General features: G+C 37.5%; 1 protein-coding gene across 1 annotated transcript in view; it reads right to left on the bottom strand.

Annotated features, from left to right (window-relative positions):
* Positions 1-208: 208 nt before the first annotated feature.
* LOC140848566 (THO complex subunit 2-like) overlaps positions 209-18,555 on the bottom strand; it is a 76,666-nt gene continuing 58,319 nt past the window's right edge. Inside the window, 13 exon segments of the mRNA XM_073232789.1 lie at positions 209-270; positions 362-507; positions 3,918-4,063; positions 4,933-5,112; positions 5,705-5,822; positions 7,833-7,929; positions 9,476-9,556; positions 10,026-10,119; positions 10,730-10,814; positions 14,134-14,235; positions 14,334-14,364; positions 14,367-14,463; positions 14,877-14,918. Coding sequence (XP_073088890.1) covers positions 209-270; positions 362-507; positions 3,918-4,063; positions 4,933-5,112; positions 5,705-5,822; positions 7,833-7,929; positions 9,476-9,556; positions 10,026-10,119; positions 10,730-10,814; positions 14,134-14,235; positions 14,334-14,364; positions 14,367-14,463; positions 14,877-14,918 — 1,281 coding nt within the window.

The raw sequence follows: 18,555 nt of genomic DNA, 5'->3' as shown, positions 1-18,555 counted from the left end.
TCGATCCTATCCCTATGTGCAATTTCCTGGGAGTCTTACCAGATCCACGGTCTTCGAAGCCTGCTCGCTCTGCTTTTCAAGGGTCGCCCGAGTGGAGCTTCCCCACTCTGGGTTTCAAATGTCACTGTTCTGAGTTTCAATGGTCTCTGTTCTGAGTTTCAACTGTCCCTGTTCTGAGTTTCAATCGTCCCTGTTTGGGCACCACTTGTCAGTCCCCTTCCCACCTCTGACCCACAGATAAGGGAGAAGACGAGATGAGATATCGAAGACCTGAAAGGATCAGCCAGGGGACTCAAGGCGTAACAGCTCAAGAGCAATGCCGAAAAGGCACTCCTCACATTTATTGAGTAAATGAACTTACAATGAACTCCAACATCATTCTCCAGCCTTGAGTCTAGCCCAAGGATGTGACACTTCTCAAGAATACCAAAACTGTGTGAAGGTGGCTCCGAGCCATGAGAACTGCTTTGGTTCTCATCACTCAGTCCTTGATTACACATCAACAGACTGTGTAGGAAAACCAATCAGGTTATGTGTCCTTACACATTTGATTTCTGCATTATTTGAATTATGTATTAACCCCATCAATCCCAAACCATTTGACCCAGGAATTCCACTCCTAGGAATGTACCCAAAAAAAACAAGTTCTCAGATACAAAAAGACATCTGCACCCCTATGTTTACACTACTTACAATAGCCAAGATATGGAAGCAACCAAAGTGTTCATCAGTAGATGGATGAAGAAGAGGTGGAACATATACACAATGGAATACTCTTCAGCCATAAGAAGAAAACAAATCCTACCATTTGCAACAAGATGGATGGAGCTACAGGGTATTATGCTCAGTGAAATAAGCCAGGTGGAGAAAGACAAGTACCCAATGATTTCCCTCATTTGTGGAGTATAACAACAAAGAAAATCTAAAGGAACAAAACAGCAGCAGACAAACAAACTCCAAGAAGGGACTGGTGGTTACCAAAGTGGGGGGTGGGGAAGGTGGGCAGGGAAGGAGAAGAGGATTGAGGGGTATTATGATTGGCACACATGGTGTGGGGGGGATCATGAGAAAGTGTAGCACATAGAAGGCAAATAGTGACACTGTGGCTCTTACTACACTCATGGATAGTGACTGCATTGGGGTATGGGGGGGACTTGATAATATGGGTAAATGTAGTAACCATTGTTTTTCATGTGAAATCCTCATAAGAGTGTATATCAATGATACCTTAAGATAAATAAGTAAGTAAGGCTATCATAAGCCACAGATTAGGAACTTTGTCCCAAATATGCTAACTACTGAGACTACACAGGTGACAAAGCTATGAAGAACATTACTTACAAGAGAGAGGTCCCAATTATAACAGAGACCTAAGGGCAGAGCAGCTGGGATAAGAAAGGGTTTAAAATTTTGAGGGTGGGTACTATCAAGAGTAAATCATAATGAATCTATGTGAGCAGAATGATATAATCTAAGGTTCTAATAAAACATAGTATAGGGTTGAAACAACCTGCACAAGATAACTTAGCTACCTGACTTAGACAAGATCTAGAATATGAACTGGGGGAGAGCCTTTTTTTCAGACCCACATTGCAAGGTGAGTCTCAATAATTATAGATGAAAATTAGGTTATAGGAATGAGAGGGTTATAGGATAGCCCATCTCCCCAATCCTCTTCTAAGTCTGTGACTTGTTACTAGGTACTCCCCTAGTCCCTATCTTGTTAAAAAAACAACAACAGTTTTGATCAGAAAAGATAGCTATGCTTCATATTTACCTATGATGAGTATTTGTCTAAAGTCAGTTTAACTCCCTCTTCAGGCTCACATCTTCAGTCAAGTGGAGAGGCATAACAGCTCTAGAGCTCAAGGCACTGGGACACTAGATCTATGGAATAGAACTGATACCCACAATTATTGCCGTACTTCTAATTACTATTCAGAAAGCTCTTCCTGGCCCAATATTCTGAGCAGTGTTTGGTCAGCTGAATTGTTTTCAGGGGAGAAATCGGTAGTCAATTTATGGAAGGGACTTTGCAGTCCTCCAATACGCATTCTCTCATCAAAGGCTTTACAAGACAGGCTTTCACTCAAGAAGCAAAAGCAAGGATCCCCAGGAGGTTGGATACTCCTCCAAAGTGCAGCCAAGGTTGCCAAGAACTAACTCCCTTTCCAGAAGACAGAATATAGCCAATGGGGAACAGACTTATCTCTGACTTAGCTATATAGCCACCTCTGTATAGTTGTTTTCCTCCTCAACCCTGACAGGCAAATGCCATTTATTGTTTAGATTTTTGTCATTCTTAAATGACAAAGACACAGTATTTTACACAGGCTACAGAAAAGGTAGCTACTGGTATGAATGACTGGCTCCATTTTTTGACCTGGAAAAGTTCAGCCAACCTCAGGCAGCCAAAGTGTTCACTATCACAGATTAGTGTGTTCACTTCTCAGAATAGCACAGGGCAGGGCAGAATTCCTGCCATGAAGCAATCCTCCAACCTCACTCCTTCAAGCAATCAGGTCCCTTGTTGTATAGCTGAAACTGATCTACTTGGGGGAAGGGGGGAGCAACAACACAGGGTATAACTATGCAAAGAGAGCATACCATTTTTCGGATTGAGAAATTCTAAGAGGAAGAGGAGGCCTTATCCCCTTCCCCTAAAGAGTATAGCACAGAATTGCTGCACAATGCTAAAGTGATAATTAAATCAATTAGCATTTAGTTCATTCTTAAAGGGAAGTGTGAGACTGCAGCAGTGGATATGTAAATACTAATAGCCGACAGCTGATTGCCTCATCAATGAGAACCCAGAATTTGTCAGTGCCTTTTTTCCCCACACTTCTACCGCACAGCCCTGTATTCCTACTGGGAACAAACATGGAATCCTAGTTTAAGAGAAAAGACCGAGATCTTTCCCCAAACCATACAGTTACAGACTTTAAAACAACAAATAAAACAGAAGGGGAAGAATCCAAGCCTGTACAAAAGTGAAGAGTCCGCTGGGGCTCCAGTCAGAGTGGGGAAGTATCACAGTTTCCACATGAGCACTGACCGCGGCCCAAGGCAAAAGGAAGAGTGACTCACCATTAGTGGTCACTGCTTTGCAGGAAAGCATGCAGGCGGCATAGAGGAGCAGAGGAGAGGGCAGGCTGTCTCCTTGCGCCCACATCCTTACTTGAATTTCAATACAGTCACTACTGGGCTATCCTGCTAGGAAGGCTCTAGTTTACTTCTGTTGTTATTTCATTTAGATGAAGATAAATAAAACAAGAACCAGGAATACACCTTTCCCAGGGATTATGCCACTGAGGTTGCAAGAGATTTTAGAGTACTTGCGGTGGTTATGCCTTTCTGTCCATCTGTCTTTATGACTTTCAAAGCACTCTGCATATCAACAAGTCAGTTATCTGACAAGATATTATCAGTGAAGGAACAGGGCTCTGCATTCAACTGGAGTGTTTCTCAATAATGTACCACATTTGCCTGAGTTAGAATGATCTAGTGCTTGTTAAAAAAACAAACAGCAAACAAACAAATTCCCCCGGGTACTATTCAAGTTACTAAATTACAATTTGGGAACATGGGATTGAGTTTTTAAGATGCTTCCCTGGTAATTTTCATCTACACTAATGTTTGAGAGCTATAGTTCTAGAGGGTCCATAAGACATCAACCTGATAACTGGTGATGCAGCAACAGTAAAATCACACAAAAAGTAAGGCTTATTTTCTTAAAGGGGCATTCTCATTGTATACTGCTCAGAGCTGAGTATTAACAAAGAGTAACTCCAAGAGACACGATCTACATCTATGTCAGGCTAAAATGCATTTACAAATAAAACAGGTAAGAAATAATTTGGAGTCATTCTTGAATGGCAGCAGAGAGTATTTATCTTACCGAAATGTGCTGTGCATACATTGGCCTAGACAGGCAAAATGCTGCATCGTAGGGTGTATGAAATTCATTACAGAGCACATCAATTGAAGGCACTCGCTTTATGTAATCTTCTGTGCTTAGATGAGTTGCTAAAAACCCACCAAATTGCATCAGGGCATCATGACACTAAATTTAAAAAAAGACAAAAGACAAATGCTACTGGTTTTTACAAAACCAAAGTAAACATTTTCCAAAACGATTAAGATATGTCATTTTAACAGTATTTTGGTTAACAAGCACAAATTCAAAGTTTCCAACTTGAAAGAACTTTAGAGACAATCTACAAACATAATCAAATTACAAAGAAAATAAACACCAAGGCCCCGAAAAGTTGACTAATCTAAGGCTTTAACAGTCAACAAGATCTCAAGTTCCAAACTATTCTTGACCACTTTTAGTAGCAGAATATATTTACCTAAATCACATACAACAATTTTATGTATACAGAAGTCAATTCTACTGTCCTTGATAGATGAAAACGTTATAAAATACATGTGGATCTTTTTTTCTCTTGGAATACTGTCGGTGATTAAAAACACACCTTGTAGGCTAATCATAGGTTTTGGTGCTTAGTATGCAGAACTATATTTTATTAGGATCACATCTACTTTGTTGTGATTGAAATGTCAGACTTCCAGAAATCAGGTAAGATATGAAAGCAAACAACTTGAAGTTATCTGCTTGACTGAAAACCTTATACATACATACATACATACATACATACATATATATATATGTGTGTGATATATATATATATATGTGATATATATATATGTGTGTGTGATATATATATATATAAACCTTATCCAAGGGCCATCTCTTAAACATAATTTGCACAAATAGCCCCTATATTTCAAAATATCTATTTTACATTAGATCTGCTTCACATTCATATGATGTGCAAAATGGCATTTTTCAAATTATATAACATTCCATATTTTCCCGTATTAGGGTTTTTAAAAATCCACATAAATACAAAAGCCACTTTAACTTGCCTGATCATAGAGCTTTCCCACAGGTTTCAAATGTTTCTCTCCACCTTCCTGAAAGTTGACCCCATTTCTCTGCTGAGCCATAAGCAAATACAGAGGAAGAGCAAGGTCGTGGTCCAATAGTGCATCCTTCAGTCTCTGGGAGGATTTTTTAGTGTTTCTGATCTGGCCAAAATAGCCACCCTGCACAAAAGAAGACAAAATTTACCAGCATACAGTACATAACACAGGCCATCTGGTTTGAAGACAGAAAAAAGAAAACGTTCAGTTACAATTCAGTTCAGGAAGATTAAGAACTCATATACTTGCAACATTCCTTCCCTTTCTTCACAAATTTATTTCAGTGACAGTGTTACTGATTATAGTCAGTGGCTGAAAGATAACTGATAACTGAATTAAAACCTCTGCATATTCTCCATTTTATACCTTGCAGTCCCTTACAAAGGAGAAGGAATATTCTTTATTCCAAGTGGAGCAGATTCAACAACAGAATAACTATGTTCAGATTTATGCCAGTTAAGAAATCAAGGACCACAGAAGCTGGTATTTATTTCTCTTACATATCTATTACTGTCTTTTATACTTTGCTTCAGCTTAAAAAAAAATTAAAACAACCAGTTTACCTCAATTTTTAAGGGGAGGTGGGGGTGGCTATGAGAGAAGGGTACTATGGTTTTGTTTGGTTTTCTATACTTGCGTATTTGGATTCTTCACTGTGAGAATATGCACACACTTTGAATTTAAAAAGTCAATAAACAAAAATAGAAACTCTCACCTCAGCTTTTAGCTGCTCTCCACCAGTCAAGGCCTCTAGTTGCTCCATTGTCATTTCCTCTGTAATTTCTATTCCTGCCATTTTCTGTACCACTTCTTTCAATATAAGCAGGTCAAAACTATTTAGAAAAATAAGAAACAGTTTATAGTTGAAACTTCAAACATAAAAGTAAGAATATATTGTGATTAACATACTGAAAATCCCTAAATTTTTGCACACAAATATAGGGGTGAGGGGCTGAAGCAGTTTTTAAGGAAAAACTGCACTCCTAGAACTACACTGAAAAATACTTGGGGCATGTAATGTGTTTATGCTCAACTTTTTACTTGGAACTAATTTCAAACTTACAGATAAGATGTAAAGATAATAACAGTGCAAAGCATACTGATACACCCTTTACCCCAATTTCACCTATTAACACTTTTACTTTTATCATTTTTTGTTCTCTCTTCCTCCCTCTCTCTATACACACACACACACAATTTTTTGAACCACCTGCGAATACCTTACTTACTTAGCAACATCACATAGGGGTACATTCTACCCCTAAAATTCCTAAGAATGTGTTTCCTAAGAACACAGGTATTCTCTTATATAACCACAACATAGTTACCAACTTAGTAAATCTAACACTGACACAATACTTTTATCTAACCTACAGTTCCTATTTCATTTTTATCAGTTGACCCAGTAATGTCTCATAGCATTTTTTAATCCTCCAATACAGGATGGCCAATATGTATTCTTTTGTTGGTTACAGCCAACTCTAAATAATCACACACTTGGAAAGAATGGAGGGAGGGAAGGAGAGGAGAAAGGAAAAAAGGAAGGAAACAAAAGTATCAAGTTGTGGTATTTGAGCCTAAGCTGGAAGTTTGGTGGTCAGCCTTAACCACATCCATTACTGTATTGACAATTATGCATTTTAATTCCCAAAGCTTAGGACTTTCAACAGATATAACACCTTATAACTTCCAAGATCTTTAATTAGTTAAGTAATGAAGATAAAATGAAAACATTCTTTCCTACAAAACCAATATAGATGTCTTTCCAAAGGGAAAGCTACACATACCCAAGATGCAAGTTTAAATAGACAAAGGAAGAATTTTCTAAGATTCTTATTGTTTTCTCTTGCAACTTGACTTGACTTCCCTTAACATGATTTTTGAAAACAAGAGGGCCCTCATGCAAATTAGAATGTAACAAGTACCAATGAAATATTTTAATTCTTCTTTAAACTATCTTTTAATTAGATGGTCACAAAAGCTATACTCACAGTACCGAGTTACAGACTTACAAATAACATGTTCTCCTGGCCTACAAAGAGTAAATAGAGTATATAGGAATGATCACTAGATGGGCACAGTATGAATGACATGCTGATAAAATCCTGAATCTAAATAGTACTTTTTTTTAAAGGTTTTCCCTAAACCAAAATAATAATCTGTCAAGAATTACTTAGGTAATACTTCTTTGGAACACCAGATAGCTTTATAAATTTTTTCATTTTCTACCAGAAAGCTTTTGGAAACAATTTTCAGTTCCTTGATTCTAGTCAGTCTACTGCTGATGAGGTTTAATTCCCTTACATACTAATGCAAACTTTAAGCACTGGTATTGGTCCAGAATAAAATATTACACCTCAGCATTTACAAAGAAAATAGGACACTGTCCAGAAGGTATGTAAGCTTTACATATCTCTAAAGTTCAAGGTCAATAATTAATAGTGTCTTAAAGTTACCATACCTGCAAAATAAACATGTCCTTAACCAAATGCTTAATGTAAAGGTCAATTACTGCCCAGTAGCAATAATCAATAGTACAATATGTTTTGTCTTAAGAGGATTTACAATACACTATACTATTTATTCAAAAGCCTAACAGGTAGTCAAAATAAGTTAGTCTTTTTAATCACATATGTAGCCAAATATTACATTTCTTTCTGTAAAAAAAAAGTTTATGTATTAAATTAAAGTTTTAGTTACAGAATTCAATATAAGTGAGCAACTATTCTAATAAGACTGTAACAAATACATTTTCAGGATAATAGGAATCTCAATATCCCAGTAATACCACCAGAAGAACTCAAATTACTTAATTTCATTTACATATAATTTGCTAAGAATACCTTTTGCCCGCCTTTAGCTGATTAGCCACATATTGAAGAAGACCAGCAAGATCAATTGGGTATTTATGAAAAACCGCACCACAGAAACTAGCCAGACCTATATGAAATTAAAAAATAGGGCTTTTTAAAAACAGTTCATAAAACAAAAAAACACCATACTAAGTGTGTGATTTCTTCAGCTAACTCAATTTCTAAAACAAAATGAGGCTGGAATAACTGTATTGCTAATGCCATTGAATGGAATTTTATAATAATAGCTAATATTTATTGAACATACATACATATGCCAAGCACTGTACTAAGCCCTTTGTTAATTATCTCATTTAATCTTTGCAATAATCATCTCAGGTTGGTACAAACCTATCAGTGAGGAAAATTTGGGCAACTTGTTCATGGTCACACAGTTGGTATGGGATGGAAAAGTGATTCAAACCTATCTGGCCTGATTCCAGGGCTTATGATAGGCCACTACAAAATCTTGCAGATCGCTCCATAGAGCTGAATGATCAACAAAACACCCACCTCTCAAACGTTTGAGTCATACACACACAAAAATCTTTTTTATCTGGGAACATGCTACTAGCTGTGGAGAGGCAAGCAAACAGGTGAAGCATTGCCAGAGCAAGAAGCAAAGACCAATTTTAGCCAACAGTCCATCATCACTGAACAGTGAGAAAACCCCAGTCAAGACAAGAGGAGGAGATCTGAGTCAAGTCAAGTAATCCACAGCCTTGCAACAAGTGTTTGCTGAGCACCTAAATAATGAACAAACCTAGGTCCTACCCTCAAGGATTCTACAGTCTAGTGAGGGACACAGAAAAGTAAACTGAAATCACTATGACAAATAAAAGATTCCATGGGAGTACAGAAGAGGGACACCTAATACTGACTTCTGGTGGGAGCATTAACAGGGAGAGTTCCAAGGAAACTGACCTCTAAACTGAAATCAAATGAGCAAGTAGAGATGTGGTGGAGGAGATGAGTGGGCACAGAAGAGTATCCCAAGTAGAGGGAATAACACGTGCAGAAGGGCACGCAAAGTGCAAGTAGTTCAGTATTAATGGAACCTAGAATATTAGGGAAGAGGCAAAAGACGAGGCTAGTACAGTGAGTAAGGACCCAACTCTGAAAGAACTTACTCGTATGACTTCTACAGACTTCAGATTCTAAAGGGCAATGAGGATCTATTGCAAGATTCAGCTATCAGACACAGTAGGTTGAAAGAAAAGTGAACTAGCTGCTAAGGTACAAGAAATAAAATATATATAAAACAAGACTAGGTCTTTTGTTAAGCAAGAGAAATTTTTTATTTCTTTTAAGATGAATGGAACTTCAGGATGGTAAAGATAATCATTCCTTTAAGATTAATTCCTCTAAAATAACAGACCAGAAGGGAATTTTCTTCTCCCCCTACCAATGCTTATCCAAATACTACCACAGCCAATACCAGCCTCTTGAGTTGGGAAGTACATAACATATAAACCTCCTTACACAGCCAAGGACTTGGACATTCAGTAGAAATCAAGTGGCTAGATGTTCTAAAGAGCTCTTGACAAGTAGGTCCTTAGTACAGGTAATAAAATACATCGAATGGTAGTCACGACAGATGAAAATTTCATCCTCGGAAAAGTAAAAATACTTACTCTGAAGCCAGCTTGAGATGGTTGCATCATCGTGTTTCATTTTCTCCTTTTCTGGATTAGCTAGAGCTTCAATGATACAATCTTTCATACATTAAGAAATAATTTTTAGTCACTATTTCTCTAACAAAGACTCTTAAAACAACAACAAATGCTGCATCTTGGGAAAAACTAAGCTTCAAGTTATTACGAATTATTTAAAAATACACACACTGTAGTACCAACTTTTCTTTTTGAGCTTCTTTTCCATCTCTCAGCAAGCAAGGCAGATGCCACCTATTTCAAGATGTTTATAGTAAACTTAACACCGTGTCTCTCTATATAATGCACTCACTCACTCACTCACTCACTCACTCATTCACTCACTCACTCACTCACTCACCCACTCACCCACTCACCCAGTCACCCACTCACTCACGATTGGCCAACCTTCAGATCAGCCAACAGAATCATATGCAAATGGTTTCTAAAGGAACTCAGAATGAAAATAAAATGTTCACCATTAACACCTATGAAACATGAAATGTATGCATCACTTCACTCAAAAGGATACAGGCCAAGACATCATAATTCAACGAAGTGAGATATTTCAATGAATCTACTACAGGTGTTATTAAGTTATCATACTTTTGTATTTGTGACAAGATCTGGAAGACAGCAACAAAGAATAGATGGCGTTAACTAATTAAACGAGAACTTGGTGCTATCTAAATAATGGCTACACTTTTTATTTTTCTAAAGAAATAATGCTTAAAATTTGTTTCCTTCCATTTTGTATTTATATACAACCTACTATTCTACCATTTACTTAGAAAATACTTTGTTAGGCTGTATTTTCCAATTAGCAAATAATTCCAGGGCATCTAAACTTGAATTTTGGAATTACAGAGGCTACTTTCATGCTAAATGTTTTAGAGATCTCTAAATATGAAAGTGTTATATCTGAATCACAATGAAATGTTATTCAGATGTTTCTAATAACTAAATCAACAACTAATCCATCTCTTTACTATGTTTCAATAAATCAAAATGACAGAGTGTTTAAAACAGTAGCATTGTTACGTATTACTAGAAAAATATATCAATGTATTAAATATATTGCATATTAAGTTTCGTTTCTGAAATAACCATTTGCTAAAGGTTCCACTCCAAGACTACCACACATTTAAAAAACTACATTATTTCATTTACACCTGTGCTGATTTAAAGATAACAAACAGAAAGGTCCCTTAAAATAATGTTAACCTCAAAACGTACATAATCAAACAAAATGGTTGGATTGCTGTGGCTCAACTTTCCAATTTGTCTTCCAGAAGGCTTCACGTTTTCCTTGGTTAGACGCCTACAAGGGGAGAAAAAGGTGGCAGGGATCATCTTACATAATTTTCCCTATAATGCTGATAACTGTGTTACATCATGAAAAAAAAATTCTTTCCCAAGTATTCTTTCCCACATTCATCATATACTTCACTGCAGGACTTGGGCTATTTTAATTAGGCATTCTCCCAGGGGATATTAAGATTTTGTACTAATGCTTAATATTTATAATGTGTACACTTCCTTATATAGTAATAATAATAAGCATTAAAACTCTTAATGTGCCCTACAAGTACATACAACTCTTCTTATAGAGAATCATTACTTTAGATTTAGAAAGGCTCATTTATCACCTTAGGGATTAAGATATCAAATTTGGTATAATGCAATGAACTACCTTGTGCCATCTGTCTCAGTGACCCCAAAAGAGTCATAGCTAAAGCTGCACTCCTTGATACAGGAAATTCTCTGGTATTTATATTCAAAGTAAACAACTTTTGAAAAATAAATTTTACTCCTTTTCTTCCTGTTTAATTTTTCCTCTGTTCAGTATTCTTTTACTAAGATTCTGGAAATTCATACCTATGAAGTACTTAGAATTCAAAACAATTATTATACAGCACCTTCAACTCTTCTGGTGAGATTATTACATAATAAATCTAGAAACTTAAAAAGCATACATGTGACAAGAAGCTTTCTAGACGGAAAATATAATGAAGCAAATAATCAATTCAGTTGATAGTTCAAGGATTGTGACCATTCTGGAAGTGGCAAACTTGATATACCTTAAGAAGTTTCTTATGACAATACTGACCCATCAATCAAAATTATTTCATCAAGTGCTTCTCTTTCCCATTCTCCATGGCCCAGTTTCTTTTTTGCCATGGTAAAGAGAGACCCATCAAGTTTTAAACTTTGGCGATACTCTCTGTTCTACCTTCAAACTTAATACCACCTGTCCTTACTTTTAACCCTACTATTTCAGGTGGCCTCACTACCTGAAAAAGCTAACCTTCGCTCTCCATACTTTTTTTTTTATCACATTCCTTTCTACCTCCACCACCCTGGGGGGGGGGAACAAAAATAAAAGGAATACTTTCTTGATCATGTCCTCTCCTCAATCTATCATGGTGTCTGGTATATGGAACACAATCAATGAGAATTTATGGAATGAATTACTGGATTCCCTACAGCAAATTCATGTCTTAAAGAGTAATCAAAAACTTATAAAATTCTAGAAGTAATACATTAATACATTCTATTCTCAACATAAGGTTCAATCAATACTAAAATCACATTGTTCAAGCCTGGTGAAACAGTTACAGCTTAAAAATACAACAAAAATTCAAGTGTATTAAAGAATTCTGCACATATTCTTCTGTAATAAATATTTTAGTTAATTAATTAGTCAGTCCCTTCATTCATTCATATTAATGTCTTCTATGAGAAGCAAAGTGCTAAGCATTAGGGATACAAGGACGAATAATAGATCCTCTCTTAACTTCAGTCCAGCTGGGGAGACAGATTTAAAACCATTTAAAAATTATTATATTCTTAAATATAGCAAATTATAGAACAGTACTTACTGTGTGCTGTCAATACTATAAAAGGGGGAATAATATATTTGTATTCACTTTCACATAAATAAAAATTTCTGGAAGGATCAGTAAGAAAATAAACAGTGACTACTTTTTTTTCCTTGAGAGAACTAAGTGGACAGGCAATAGGCTGAGAGACATTTTACTGTCTACCTGTTTATACTTACTGAAAATCAAACCATGTGAATGGATAAACTATTCAAACAATTAGAAGATTTTAAAAAGAAAAGTAATCATAATATATCAAGGGGTATGATACCACTATATGCATTTGGGACAGTGGTGGCACAAATAAAGAATCAACTGTGCTTGGTGGTTTGTGCAAACAGAGGGCTTCACAGAGGAGGTGCCACTGGAGGCCCACCCTCTGAGGATGAGGTCACCAAAATGGAGAAAGGAAACAGAGGTAAGGGAAAATCTGTACACAAGAAACAAAAAATATATGCAAATGAAAAGGAGATCATAGCACATTTCAGGGAAACATAAGTGGCCTCACTATAACTGGAGGCAGAACTGGTGGGAAATGAGGTTGGAAATAGGAAGGGACAGGTCATGGAGGTTCCTTTACAACACCATGCCACAAAGTCTGACATATAACCTGCAGGGTTTGAACAAAGAGAGTAATACAAGGTGCTGTAATACTCCAAATAAAATAACTAAGTCAATGGCGAGGAATGGAAAAGACAAATTTAAGAGATTTAATAATATTAGATATATTATTAAGTAATCCATATAAAGCACTTAATCCAATGCCTGGCACATACAGTAGTGGCTCCATAAATATTAGCTGCTTTTGTTAAGATAGAACCTCTATTTGATAAATTCTTAAGACTGGAACTCTTTCAGAAGGATCAGTTCTAATATATCATCTCCTTTCATGCTCTCCCCATTTCCACAGGATCAGATGATTCACTCTCTTTTCTTTCCTCTAAATCTATACATACTGTACAACAGCACCTATTAAACCAGATTATGACTGTGCATACATGTTTCCCCCACAGACGGTGACCAAAGACAATGCAATTGGGCAAAGATAGTATCACTGCATACTGTTAAATCTAGTTAAACTACAGCAAGCGCTACTTTTAATGAGAATAGCCATACCACAAATGTGAAAGAAAAGACAATAAACAGCCTTGCTGAAAACACTGGGAATACAGCAGTGTGTTTAATATCTTAAACCAAAATAATCTGAAGTATATAATTTTTCAATTAAACTTCTCAGTTTACCAGGAAGTAGAATAAAATCACTAGTAAGTTTTTAATGACATGAAAATAAAGCACACAAATGAAAAAAACAGAAAACTTTCAAAAGTTGACTCCCTGTGGAAACAGTGCTACATAATTCCATTAGACCTTCCAAAAAAAGGAAATCATTATAACTTTAGCAGAGGAAAATTTGTAGAACCTTGACTATCTTGTACCAACCACTAAATGTATTTTGTAAACTGAGCAATGGCCACAGTATGCTGTCCTTTAAAAAAACTCATCCTATGATGCATTAAAGAGGATTTTTATTAGATTTTATAACTATGCAAACATGACAACTACAAAAACTTGGTAATCAAAATACCACAAAAATTGATAGTCATTTTACCTGCAGTATCCATACAATCAGTTATACCATTAGCAAATACTCCTGGGCTCCCTCAGAATTGAGGCTGACAACACAAACTGACTGAAAGGAAGTAAAATAGATTCATATATACTTTAGATTAATATGAAGAAAAATAAATTAAGACTTACTTCATGATATATTTGGCTCTGTCTATTGTTTGAGCTTTAACTTTTACTAAAAGTGGGTGACTGTTACAAATTTCATTCTTCCATTGGCCATACAGATGATATCTTAAAAAATGATGAGATGAAGAATTAGGAAAAGTTAAATACTTAGTGGTTAATGCACTAGAATAGTAGTTAAAAATACAAAAATATTATGTATTTACCTATGCTGATATGGAAATGTTTTAAACAATCCCACAGTTCCTCAGAAATACAAGCATTGCAGTCCATCAACGAAAGAGATGGAAGTAGTACCTGGTCAGCAATGCTAAGCAAACAGCTAAGGATAACTTCCTAAGAAGAAGGGAGGAAAAATTATTTCAGTAAGAGGTCCATATTAATCCACCCTCCCCAAATAAATTTATGTCAGCCTTGGAAAAACTGCCATATCTACTTTCCCACACTATCACTGTCCTTTTCACAGTGGTTCGTTATGCCTCTCCATCTAACAGACCAAATGAGGTGAGGGAAGGAAAGGGGTAGGAAGAGAACAAGGGATTTTTATCCCTCTTCCTTTCTCACCATGGTAATCCTCAAGAACAGGAGGCCATCACTCTTAAAGATAACCGTATTATATGCCAAAAGCTATATTCAGTAAGAAATGTATAAAATTATTATTCACAAGGGACAAAAGCTGGGCTCACAGGAAAATCTACAGTATGTTGCACCCATACAAACATTGACACATTGGATTTTTCTAGTCTTACCGTTTTCTCTTTATCTTCTTGTTTGCCTCCATCAGACTGAAACTAAAAATTAAAAAAACTATATAAACAAAATGCAAAAAGGTTAAGATTATGCTGTCACAATTTAGTTTCCATTTTGAAAAAAAATAATTTGCACATGGTTGTGAATTATTTTCTTACTTTTTATACACATATAGATTTTAAATAGCCAGCACTACGAATGAACATTTTTAGACTCCATCTATATTTCTAACCTCCAAATAATTTGGGACATACATGAATTTTAAATGTCAATTTTATAAGCCAATTATTTTCTCAACCTCATTATCACAAACGAAAGCATCCTAAAACCACAGCCAATATAATTTAGTTGGGATGCATCTGCATTTTCCCATCTAGATGTTCTAGTTTTGCCTCTACAGAATAAAACCTAACACTAAGGCAACAATTAAAAAAAATTAAACCCTAAGAAATTTAAAGCTATGTTTTAATTCACCAATACTTAGCCATCACTGAGAAATAAGCCAAAAATACTAATAACACAGCTGAAAAAAAGACAAAACCACTGCCTAACTTCAACAGACTGAACCAAAAAGACATGGTCATTATTATTACCAGTGATTTGCATGACAGCCAGAAGCGCCTTGTCTGACAATGCTGACTGGTCATTTTCAATGAAGTAGTAACACTTGTGTATATAGGCAGGTGGGAGGTCAGAGGATTGTGCAAAGGCCAACAAGACTACTGAAGCACTGATACTCAAGAACAATTGATTTCAGGGAAGGATTGAGCTAAATACCAAGTCAGGGAGGGGGAAAAGCTGATAATGCACCTAACAAGCTTATCTCCTTAGCAAATAAGGGAATTTTGTGCATGTATGTTTTCATGCGTGAATAATTTAACAGGTGTTACTACTGGGAAGTCAAACCTCTGCGCAAGATCTTCACATACACTCATTTAGAGACTGCTGTATTACCCTGATGGGAAAAGACACTTTATTTTTTTAACTGGCAGGTTAAAAAGATATAGGCCCTTTCACAGCAACAATTACTAAATCAACATATATCCTGCTCAGCAAATAAGGCATCAGGTTATGGAGTGACCTGGCAGAAAACAAACTAGGTTGTTGCTTTCTTCTGTTTGGTTGGGGGTGGGGAGGGCAGATAATTCTGACGGCATAGGGAGTATATGTTGGGAGGCAGAAATAAGGGTAGGTCATAATTTGAAGAACTAGGTTTACAGTATATTATGTTGGATATAAAGGCAGTTAAGCTACTCCTTTCCTAGTATACAACAATGTGAAGAAACCTAATAAAGCTACACAGTGTTCTCCATAGAAATAAAACATTTTCTTAGTTCTAAGCCGTCCTAATTCCCTACTAGATATTTATATGAGCTTCTAAAGTCTGTATGTCAATTCTCTGTATTTCATATGTAGGAAAATTTAAAAGAAAAATAAGGAAAGCACAATAAAACCATCTAGAGGAGCAGCTAAGAAACATTTTTATCAAACATTAATTATAACAACGATGAAGAAAAAAATAAATCAAGAGGGGAGAACCAAGATGGTGGTGTGAGTAGAACAGCGGAAATCTCCCCCAAAACCATATATATTTTTGAAAATACAACAAATTCAATTATTCCTAAAAGAGAGACCTGAAGACACAGGACAACAGCCAGACTACATTCACACCTGCGAGAACCCAGTGCCTCGTGAAGGGGGTTAAGATACAAGCCAGGTCCCAGTGGGACCCAAGCGCCCCTCACCCCAGCTCCAGGTGGGAGGAGAGGAGTCGGAGCAGGGAGGGAGAGGGAGCCCAGGACTGCTAAACACACAGCCCTAGCCATCCGCACCAGAGCACAGACACACAGTGTGTGGTGTGCTGGACACTAGGGAAACAGGACAATAAGACGTGTGAGTGGGTCCCTGCAGCCTGCCCACCTGGGACAAAGGAAAGCGAGTGCTTTTTGAAAGTTTTAAAGGGACAGGGCCCCCACAGCTGGACGGAAGCATCCCAGGAAACTTAGCCCAGAGCTGGGAATCCCAGGGAATTCTGGGCACCCTAACCCCCTGGGCGGCAGCGCAGCTCAGAGGCCCCTAACAACGATAAACAGCCTCCCGCCCGTTCTCCCTTGGATGCAGCTCCGCCATATTGGAGAAGCAGCCTGAGTCTGGCCACGACCACAGCAACTGCAGAGCTCCACAGCAGCTTGGCAAGAATTAGATACCCCGGCTGCTTGCAGCTACCCAGCACACACCACTAGGGGTCGCTGTTCTCCCAGGAGAGGAAGGCCACAAACCAGCAAGAAGGGACTTTCTGTTAGCCAACACACTTGCCGGCTCCCCACAAATACCTCTATCGCCATGAAAAGGCAGAAGAATTTGATACAGACCAAGATCACAGAGGCAAATCCTGAGAAGCAGATAGACCTAACCAGTCTCCCTGAAAAATAATTAAAAATAAAGCTCATAACCATGCTGATGGAGCTGCAGAGAAATATGCAAGAGGTAAGGGATGATGTCCAGAAGGAGACTACATAAATGAAACAATCTCTGGAAGGATTTATTAGCAGAATGGATAAGATGCAAGAGGCCATTGATGGAACAGAAACCAGAGAACAGGAACGCATAGAAGCTGATGCAGAGAGAGATAAAAGGATCTCAAGGAATGAAACAATATTAAGAGAACTGTGTGACCAATCCAAAAGGAACAATACCCGCATTATAGGGGTACCAGAACAAGAAGAGAGAGAAAAAGGGATAGAAGGTGTCTTCGAAGAAATAATAGCCCAAAAATGTGTTTTAAGAAGACCTCCAAGTATATTATGTTCAGCAACATAAGCCAGGCAGAGAAAGACAAGTGCCAAGTGATTTCCCTCATTTGTGGAGTATAACAATGAAGCAAAACTGAAGGAACAAAATAGCGGCAGACTCAGAGGCTCCAATAAGGGACTAGTGGTTACCAAAGGGGAGGGGTGTGGGAAGGCGGGTGGGGAGGGAGGGAGAAGGGGATGGAGGGGCATTATGTTTAGTACCCATGGTGTGGGGGATCATGGGGAAAACAGTGTAGCACAGAGAAGGCAAATAGTGAATCTGTGGCATCTTACTACACTGACAGACAGTGACTACATTGGGGTATGGGTGGGGGGCTTGATAATATGGGTAAATGTAGTAACCACATTGTTTTTTCATGTGAAACCTTCATAAGAGTGTGCATCAATAATACATTCATAACAATTTTTTAAAAAAGAAGACCTCCAGCCGATTCTGATACATGCTAAGGTTTGAGGATCAGCATACTATTAGAAAGCCCTATACTATTGTCGGAGTCCAGGTGTTGCATTTGAGGTTTTGGAGCAACGCAAAGAGCAAAGGCGGCAGCGGGAGTTGTCATGGAGGGTGCTCAAAGAGACCACTTTATTCTGCATAAAGCTGTACCTCTTATATGCTACAGTGCTAAGTCATGGTTACAGAAGTACTGAAGACGTGTATGCATGTGGCCTTCATGGCCAGGTGCCTGGCCTTCAGGGCCCTTATCTAGCTCCTTCACGGGTACAACATGCTGTGTTTTCAGGTTTCTCAAGGTCAGACATATCTGGCTCCATACAAGGCCAGATGTATTTGGGGTGAAGCAGCAGACAGCTGTCCTCAGAACACTAGAGAAAGTGGGGGGGCCTTCCCTACAACTATGCACCTCCA

Source organism: Manis javanica, chromosome 1 (genome assembly GCF_040802235.1).
Source record: "Manis javanica isolate MJ-LG chromosome 1, MJ_LKY, whole genome shotgun sequence".
Classification (NCBI taxonomy): Eukaryota; Metazoa; Chordata; class Mammalia; order Pholidota; family Manidae; genus Manis; species Manis javanica.
Note: the sequence above shows the minus strand (reverse complement) of the source record. Positions and strands in the feature narration are given on the sequence as shown.